At 43.6% G+C, this 9,334-nt stretch overlaps 1 protein-coding gene across 1 annotated transcript; it reads left to right on the top strand.

The window, feature by feature from the left end:
* Positions 1-5,984: 5,984 nt before the first annotated feature.
* Positions 5,985-9,334, top strand: LOC129848786 (uncharacterized). The gene is made up of 12 exons (XM_055915881.1): positions 5,985-6,686; positions 6,789-6,872; positions 6,997-7,138; positions 7,228-7,308; positions 7,430-7,579; positions 7,697-7,746; positions 7,868-7,937; positions 8,030-8,116; positions 8,210-8,308; positions 8,431-8,511; positions 8,620-8,724; positions 9,173-9,334. The coding sequence occupies exons 5-12, from the start codon at positions 7,466-7,468 to the stop codon at positions 9,332-9,334; spliced, it is 768 nt and encodes a 255-aa protein (XP_055771856.1). The 5' UTR covers positions 5,985-6,686; positions 6,789-6,872; positions 6,997-7,138; positions 7,228-7,308; positions 7,430-7,465.

Raw genomic sequence — 9,334 nt, 5'->3', positions numbered from 1 at the left:
AACTCACCAACACGTTCAGTCGGACGAATGCCGTGCCTAAAGCACCAAACTAGTACATCCCTCATAACTCTCTCCTCCAATTTCTCCATTAACTCCTTTACTGTCTCTGCGTCACTCTCCTCCAAATCCGCCCTCACCGGCTCCTTATGGTAAACAGGAGGAGTTGGCTCACGTCTCCCGACTGACCCAACTAAACTACCCGAGATCCCCCCCCCAAGAAATTTTTGGGTTTGACTTACGGGCTTCCAGCCTTGTTTCCATGCTGCCTCCTCATATCGCCGCCTCTCTTCTTTCGCTGCCTCCAGCTCAGCTTTAGGGCGGCGAAATTCTCCTGGTTGAGCCCAGGGTCCCTTTCCGTCCAATATTTCCTCCCATGTCCATGAGTCCTGGTTACTTTGCCGCTGTTGTTCGTTCCGCTCACGCTGCTTGATCCATGGTTGGTGGGGAATTCTGTCACAATTGTCTTCTGGATAGACAGTGGACCAAGGCGCAGCGTGTGCAAAATACATCTTCTCTTTATTTTGAAGATGAACATGAAATGAAACACTTATACAAAAACAACCGTGAAGCTACAAATGAAAGTGCACACACAAGCTACTTACGTTCAACATAGACAATTCCCCACAAACAGCTAAAGCCTATGGTTGCCTTAAATATGGCTCCCAATCAGAGACAACAATAACCAGCTGTCTCTAATTGAGACCCAATTCAGGCAACCATAGACTTTCCTAGATACCTACACTCAACCATAGACACAGCTAGACTCTATACTAAACATAAACCCAACTACTCTAATAAACCCCCTAAACCTTACAACCACCCTAGACACTACAAAAAACACATACATTCCCCATGTCACACCCTGACCTAACTAAAATAATTAAGAAAACAAAGAAAACTAAGGCCAGGGTGTGACATATGTAGCCTACAGAATCAGTCATCATGTAGGCCTACGGCTAGTTGACTACTTTAAGAATAGTTTAACAATGTAAATGGATCAAACAAATGTGTTTTAGATATGAGCTTGATTCAACAGTTTTCATGCAAAGTGAATTGGCAAAAGGGGGAATTATTGGAAACCAAGTTACAGGGATGAGGTCTACTATCAAAACCCCACGTCTAAAAAGTTTTGTCATGACTGTCTCTGTCTTTGTAGGGGTTACAGGAAGCCCAAGAGAGGACATTCCCTGTATTCTTCAGAGGAATACTAGGGGAGAAGGTTAGTGTGATAGTATGACATTCCAAATGATCTGAGATCCTCAATTTCTTTCCAATTAAATGTTACCTAATTATATCTTTTTAATTACTTCCTTCCCATTTCCAGTCCTAATTCCACAACCATTCCCACCGTAGTATCCATTGCCCTGACATTGAGGTTTGTTAAAACACAATCCACAGCTCCATCAGGAGACCCCCGGGTTTGACCTGTTGGACCCCAACATGAGAGTCATAGATGTTGATTATAACTGCCTCCACGACAAACACCTGAAGAGTTTTTTCCGCCATCCGCCGGGAGAATGGAGACCCCTGGGCATGGAGACACACACACCTCTGGGAATGGACTTTCCCTTCAGACACTCCACCTCCTCGATGGACACTCTTTCCAGTCAGATCTCGACTGAGAACCTCGAGGTTGCTAGGCTACATACTGCCAGACCACAAACTACCAGATCACGTTCTGCCAGACCACCAACTGAAAGACCTAGCAGTGACTCTGATCACTCTGGAACCTTGTCGACTGCGACGACCTGCTCACCACATTCAGCTAGCCCGTCAGTGGTAGGTCATTTTGGTCATGGACATGTTCCCAGCTTTCATTCTTTGGGGGCTGTAGACATATTACTGCTTCCCTGTCTCCCATCTCCTGGGAAATCCATATCCAAGTACAGTTGCCAAGAAAAAGTATGTGAACCCTTTGGAATTACCTGGACTTCTGTGTAAATTGGTCATAAAATGTTATCTGATCTTCATCTAAGTCACAACAAAAGACAAACACAGTCTGCTTAAAACTTCTTGTCAATAGGGGGAGCTGTTAGCACTATGTAATCTTGACGTTCCCAAATTAAACTGCCTCGTACTAAATTCTTACTCGTACAATATGCATATGATTATTACTATTGGATAGAAAACACTCTCTAGTTTCTAAAACCGTTTGAATTATATCTGTGAGTGAAACAGAACTGGACTTAGAGCAATTTCCCTATGTGGATGTGAGAATGCCAAATTTTCCAACCTGCTCTCAGACCTGTGTATAACTCTGCCTGTCTTCTATTGGTTGAGATGCACTGCATACGCCTTCCCCTGGTTGTTAGCAAATAGGGAGACTTGAAATGGAGTCTCTACGTAGTTCCCAAAGGTTATAAATCCCTTGGCAAAAACGTGTATCGTTCTTTTCCCCTTCGCTCTGACGCACTGAGGACCTTGGCACATTCTACTGGAAGCATCGGTTATAGATCTTAGACATTTCCGGCTGTGTTTTTATTCGATATAGGCTTTAAAGACATCATAATCTTGTTATTTTGAACCGAATTATATCAGTTTATGTCAGTATATTGCGATTTTTGGGTATTTATTTTCGTGGCGTTGTAGGAAGTTGGGTATCTCTGGCCCACATTGCTAATGTTTACTGCTAATTGCAACGTTGAAGACGACATTCTACAACCTAGCAACGATTATTTTGGACAAAGGACACCTTTCCCAAAATTCTGATGAGAGTTCATCAAAAAGTAAGAACTATTAGATACTAGATGCTACTATTTACTTGTGACGCTATGCTAGCCTATGCTAGTCAGCTTTTTTACTGGTGGGGGTGCTCCCGGAACCGGGTTTGTGAGGAAGTAGAGGTTAAACTAATAAGACACAAACAATTATACTTTTTCATGTCTTTATTGAACTCACCGTGTAAACATTCACAGTGCAGGGTGGAAAAAGTACAAAAAAAGAAATGTCCCTTTTTCAAGACCCTGTCTTACAGTTGGGATGAGGTTTTGATGTTGAGTGTGCTGTGCTTTTTTTTCTCCACACAGTGTTGTGTGTTCCTTTAAAAAAACTCAACTTTAGTTTCATCTCTCCACAGAATATTTTGCCAGTAGCGCTGTGGAACATCCAGATGCTCTTTTGCGAACTTCAAACGTGCAGCAATGTTTTTATTTGGACAGTCGGTGGCTGCTTCCGTGGTGTCCTCCCATGAACACCATTCTTGTTTAGTGTTTTACGTATCGTAGACTCGTCAACAGGGATGTTAGGATGTTCCAGAGATTTCTTTAAGTCTTCAGCTAACACTCTAAGATTCTTCTTAACCTCATTGAGCATTCTGCGCTGTGCTCTTGCAGTCATCTTTGCAGGACGGCCACTCCTAGGGAGAGTAGCAACAGTGCTGAACTTTCTCCATTTATATACAATTTGTCTAACCGTGGAGTGATGAACATCAAGGCTTTTAGAGATACTTTTGTAACCCTTTCCAGCTTTATGCAAGTCAACAATTCTTAATCTTGGGTCTTCTGAGATCTCTTTTGTTTGAGACATGGTTCACATCAGGCAATGCTTCTTGTGAATAGCAAACTGAGTGTTTTTTTAGGGCAGCTCTAACCAACATCTCCAACATCTCCAATCTCCAACATCTCTAATCTGGTCTCAATGATTGTACTCTAATTGACTCCAATTAGCTTTTGGAGAAGTCATTAGCCTAGGGGTTCACATACTTTTTCAACTTACACTGTGAATGTTTAAATGATGTATTCAGTAGAGACAAGAGAAATACAATAATTTGTGTGTTATTAGTTTAAGCAGAATGTGTTAATCTGTTGTTGTGACTGAGATGAAGATTAAATAAAATTTTATGACCAATTTATGCAGAAATTCAGATAATTCCAATAGGGTTCATATACTTTGTCTTGCCACTGTATTTTGATGATATGATGTGATATGCGTTTGCCACTTTGGTAAATGTAAAACGTCTAGATGAGGAAGATGATTAAGTTGCAACAATGGAGACCACACATTTGATATAGAGTAATTGCTACAAAATATGAAAGGTATACTTGTTATATTTACGTTTTTTAAAATTTGATATGGATTAACATGTGTTTTGATTTCCAACATACTGTAAATCTATATCAATTCCGTTGATGTACCTTTCTGTGTTCATATATACAGATTACTGTTAGGGACTTGCTGCTCATGATTGGGCACATAACAAGCTCAGTATTGGAGGAGGTAAATAGCATCCTGATCCCTGCCTTGGTTGACCTTATAAGGCTGAGAGCTGCAGAGAGTATGCTCTCCATCAGCAAAGACACCAACGAAGATTCAACCCAGGGCTCTGTCAGCTGTACCTCCCTACTCTCCAAAGTCAATGTGATCTGTCTCACTCAGAGTCCTGACAGTAGGTCCTCCCCAATCTCCATTGATGAACCAGTCACTGCTGTCCAGACTTATTGTAGCAGCAGTTCTCTGTCCAGTGAGGAACGAGCACACTCTTCCTCCAGTCAGATCTCTAATAAAAACCTCCTGGCTGCTAGGCCACGTTCTACCAGGCCCCAATCTGCCATGCCCCAATCTGATAATGTGACAGGTTAAAGGAAATACTAATAGCCTGTTATACATTAAACAGTATTAGTAAATTCATAGTATGTGAGGATCTTAAAACATCTAAGGTTAAGAAGATCATGCATTCAGTATTAGTTGATAGATTGATAACATTTATATAATTGTGTTCAAATCCGTCAAGCATACAAAGGGTACGAATTGTGAGAGGAATGTGTAAACGTTATGTTGATTACTTTATGTTGTCGTGGGTAAAAGTGTTAATCTGTGATCTACTAAATGCTCTTAATCTATGAGCCTGAGATTGATTGCTCTGGTCTCCACTCAAGTTCACGGAGATTTCGCGGTCTTTTTCTCATTGCACTAAAGGTTCTCAATGAGTGAACATGAACCTATCACTCTCGTGATTCTTTCCCCCCTTGTTCAGGTACGTTATTGATGATTAAAACGAGTAATTTAAATGTAATAACTTGCTAACATGTCAAGAGTGTTTAAGGTGTGTCTTAGTAACATATTGAGGAAGTTAGTTAAGTTTGCAGAGAGTAATATGAGCCGTGCTCGGTTGCAGCTAGCTTCCTACTGCTACGTAGCTGCCATTTTATGTCGATTGTGAATGAACATGTGCGTTAATAAGATATTTTGCGGCATTATTTGTGTAATTGTTTTTCAAACACTTTATTGCCTGTTGATAAATTGAGTTATGGTTTACTGAGTTAAAGCTTTGTACTTGACAGTTATTTTGAAAATAGTATTTGTTTCAGTGATGTACAGTGTATACTGTTGTGACTTGAATAAAACTATCTATTTCCTGTAGATCTGTTATTCTGTAAAATGTGTTACTTATGTAAAATGATTGCACTAAAAGTTCTCAATGAGTAAACATTAACCTATCACTCTTGTGATTCTTTCCCCCCTTGTTCAGGGATGTAACACTAAACCACCACCTGCTAAACCACCACCTGCTAAACCACCACCTGCTAAACCACCACCTGCTAAACCAAAATCTGCTAAACCACCACCCGCTAAACCACCTACTGCCACTGACTACTCTGGAACCTTATCTGCTGTGGTAGGTTGTGGGCATGTCATCCCTGTCAAACTGACCTTGGCCAGTTTCTCCTCCTCCAACACCAGCTTCCCCTCCAGCCAGGGCTCATCTAGCTCAGAGTCCTGACAGTAAGTCCTCCCCAATCTCCATTGAAGAACCAGTCAAGACTTGTTGTAGCAGCAGTTCTCTGTCCAGTGAGGAACGAGCACACTCTTCCTCCAGTCAGATCTCTACTAAGAACCTCCTGGCTACTTGGCCACGTTCTACCAGGCCCCAATCTGCCAAACCGCCACCTGCTAAACCATCACGTGCTAAACCACCATCTGATAAACCGTCACCTGCTAAACCACCATCTGCTAAACCACCATCTGCTAAACCACCATCTGCTAAACCACCACCTGCTAAACCACCACCTGCTAAACCACCACCTGCTAAACCACCACCTGCTAAACCACCACCTGCTAAATTACAATCTGCTAAACCACCTACTGCCACTGACTACTCTGGAACCTTATGTGCTGTGGTAGGTCGTGGGCATGTCATCCCTGTCAAACTGACCTTGGCCCCTTTCTCCTCCTTACTCTCCAGCGAAGAGACCAACACCAACCTCCCCTCCAGCAGCCGCCCCTCCTCGTGCTCTATCAAGCTTTTAGACAGAAGGAGTGGCATTCCTTGCTCCCTGGCTGTGAGCTCTATTTCAACTGTTCCTGGACCTGACTCTAGCAGGAGCCCTATGCGGGAGAATCAATATGCTACTGAGGTCTCGTCGATCTGCCTCAGCCAAGATAGAAATGGCCAAGGAGGGAGTGTGACACCTCCAGCCCCTTTGGATGTTTCCCTCCCCTCCGTTATTGAGCGGGCTGGCGGACTTGTATGTTCCGTCATCTCCCAGTCTTTAGCAATTGTGGAGGCGCGGTCAAGTGTGAATGGTGAGGAGGGCTCTCCATTTTATGTTTGAAAAATATCCCAGATATTCAAGTTGTGTCTCTTTGATATTAAACAAATCTCTTGTCTGCTTTCTGCTTTAGGAGGCAAATGGCAGTTGATTCCGATTAGGTTCAGCCCCCTGTACTGTGGGCCTGTTGTGATCAGGGTAAGAGACCCCCCCCCCCCCCACACACACACACACACACACACAGTCACATCACGGTTACAATGTTTACGGTTTCCAACATGAATGTATTGTAATGTGCAGAACAATGCCGGTCCGGTGGTTAAAGCTTGGAGAACTTTCCAGTTCATCAGCCCCATCATCACCTACATGCGTGGGGGATCCCAGGTATGTGTCTTTGTAACTACTTTAATCCTAATCTACATTGTCAGTCATTTGATCTTGATGGAAATGTGTCACAGCAATTGCTGAAGTGGTTTTGTTGATGTTGTCTTGTTGTTTATCTCAACAGCAGGTGGTGGTGAGGATGCACCACGTGAGTAGGGTGAGAGGCCTGGAGACTCAACTGGTGTGGGCCATCTCCAAGGAGACAGCTTAGTCCAGAGGGCATCCCCTACTGTGCCACCAAAGTGCAGTCCATCACTTGGATCCAGGTAAGCCGTAAATACTACTGAAATAGTATTAAATTAGGCTTTTCTTCACTTATTCCATTTGGCCTTAACATGTATTCTCTCTCTGTCAGCGTGTGGCTGGCAGGGTGACCCACTATGCGTCTCACCTCCGCCACGAGACGTCTGTGGACGTGACGCTTGGCTGCTACCAGGTAAATAAATGATTTCCTATGTATATAGACTAGACATTACTGGGCATTTTTGCATTAGATTTGGTGTGTTTTCTAATAACGTGTGTGTGGTAAACAGGTGTGTTGTGTGTGTTTTGAGCAGCAGACTGATGTCTCAGTGGTGTACGCCACTCTCCACATGGGGCTGGACGGGCTTCTCTCCTCTTCAGCGTGGTCGGAGGCTGCCTCCTTCTCTACGCCCACCACTCAGCAGTTCACTGACCCAGAGCCTGAGGGCCACAACTGCTATGAGGTCAGACGTTACACACACATACTATTGACTAGGAGCATTAAGATCCTTCCATTGACCGGTTGTTTGTTATGTCATTGCATTGGTCACTGATTTTGAATGCTTGTTTTTTTGTCGTAGGGCTGGGAGGAGGACCTGCTGCCTGAGGAGAGGGAGGTTCCTCTGCTAAAGTGAGTTCCTCTAAATGTCTGTGTAGTCTGGGCTTGTCAGATACTGAAGGATAGTGGTCATAATGCTGTTATCCCCCATTGACTCTAATGGTTGACATGCTCCATTCCCTCCCTTTCACAGCCTCTACCTTATCACCAAGAGAGTGGAGGACATCGCCCTGAGGCTCATCTCCCTGCGCCAGGCCTTCACTGTGAGTGGCCCCACTTTTCTTTTTCTCTCTGTGACTTCTTGTTCTGTCTCCTAGAGGAAGATGTCTCACCCTAACTATTCCCTCTTCCCTAGACCCTGCTTGGTTCCACCCTGAGCAGGAACCGTCTGTTTGTGGCGGGAAAGGTTCTCCTGGGCGCACTGGTTCAGGCCAACCACATGGTAACTCACTAACTCATTCTCTTTCAAGGGAAAGAATGCGTACCTGAGGGGATATATGTTCTGTTCACTAAGATGCTCTTTTCTTTGTCATAGGACGAGGCCAAGTTCATCCGTACCTATAAGGACTTTGTGGACTACCTGAGTGACCCCTCCAAGCGGAATGACATTGAGAGGGAGCTGGCTGAGGCAAAGGTGAGTTCATTAACTCTTTCAAGTCTCACTGAGTTCTTCCACATGCATGTCTTTTATACATCACAGTAGCTGATCTATATGAAATCATTCCTATTTTCTCCAAATGTGTTTTCTTGTCCTAGATCCATCATGTGAACATGATAGATGTCCTCTTTGAGCTGGTGCTGTTTGGGTTAATGACAGCTCAGAAGTCCCTGATGGTGGTAAGTAGCATCTCACTGGTACATGTTTTGATATCTCTATTAGCAGTTTCACTTAAATTCCTCTTCTCTTCTATTCTCTCCTCTTTTCTCCTCCTTTGTTTCCTTTAGCACCCTGGTGGGTTCGTGGAGCGTCTGTACGCTCTCCTGTACTCCTTCCTGCCCACTGCTGCCAACATGGAGCCAGAGGCTGACAGATACCTGCTGCTGCTCAATGTAAGAGTCAAGAGGTTACTTCTGTTTACTTCCATATTCTTAAGTGTACTTCCTTTTTACTTCCTTATTCATGGTTAACCAGGTTCCAATGCCATTTTAGGGGGAGTATTTCTAATTTTCTCTCTCCTCTTGATTAGCTAGTAACTCAGAGCCATTTTCTATGTGTTGTGTGGTGTTCTCTTCAGGGCGGGCTGATGGCTCTGCTAGATGACATGTTTGGCCAGCAGCTGGCCTGGTACTTTAACCCAGAGTCTCTGGTCACTGAGCTCTCCAGCCTCCTGGAGTACCACTTGGAGAACCTCATGGCCAGCATGTAGTCCTACTGCAGGGACCATACTCCTTTCTCCTTCTCTCTTTTGAAGGAATTGAGGACTTGAAGTGCTTTGTTGTGCCCTGATTAGTTAACACCCATTAATTTAATGTATTCTCTTGTTTTCTCTCCCCACAGGATTCTTGTGACACTTTGCCACCCAACAGGGATCTAGACACCAATGCACTACATTACTTTGCACTGAATTTGACATTTTTAAATAAAACAAGTTGTAGTTCAAAAACATTTTGGTTTCCGTCTTTTCATTTATTTGATTTTATGACCATTTCCTCTTCCTAG

This window comes from Salvelinus fontinalis, unplaced genomic scaffold (genome assembly GCF_029448725.1).
Source record: "Salvelinus fontinalis isolate EN_2023a unplaced genomic scaffold, ASM2944872v1 scaffold_1174, whole genome shotgun sequence".
Classification (NCBI taxonomy): domain Eukaryota; kingdom Metazoa; phylum Chordata; class Actinopteri; order Salmoniformes; family Salmonidae; genus Salvelinus; species Salvelinus fontinalis.
The sequence above is the reverse complement of the archived record's forward strand: the minus strand, read 5'-3'. Positions and strand labels throughout refer to the sequence as shown.

Excerpts from the sequence above, each read along its gene's own strand:
- LOC129848786 (XM_055915881.1), top strand. The coding sequence starts at position 7,466 with ATGGGGCTGGACGGGCTTCTCTCCTCTTCAGCGTGGTCGGAGGCTGCC. Across the intron at positions 8,117-8,209 it reads TGGTTCAGGCCAACCACATG|GACGAGGCCAAGTTCATCCG; the intron begins GTAACTCACTAA and ends TCTTTGTCATAG. Across the intron at positions 8,725-9,172 it reads GATACCTGCTGCTGCTCAAT|GATTCTTGTGACACTTTGCC; the intron begins GTAAGAGTCAAG and ends CTCTCCCCACAG.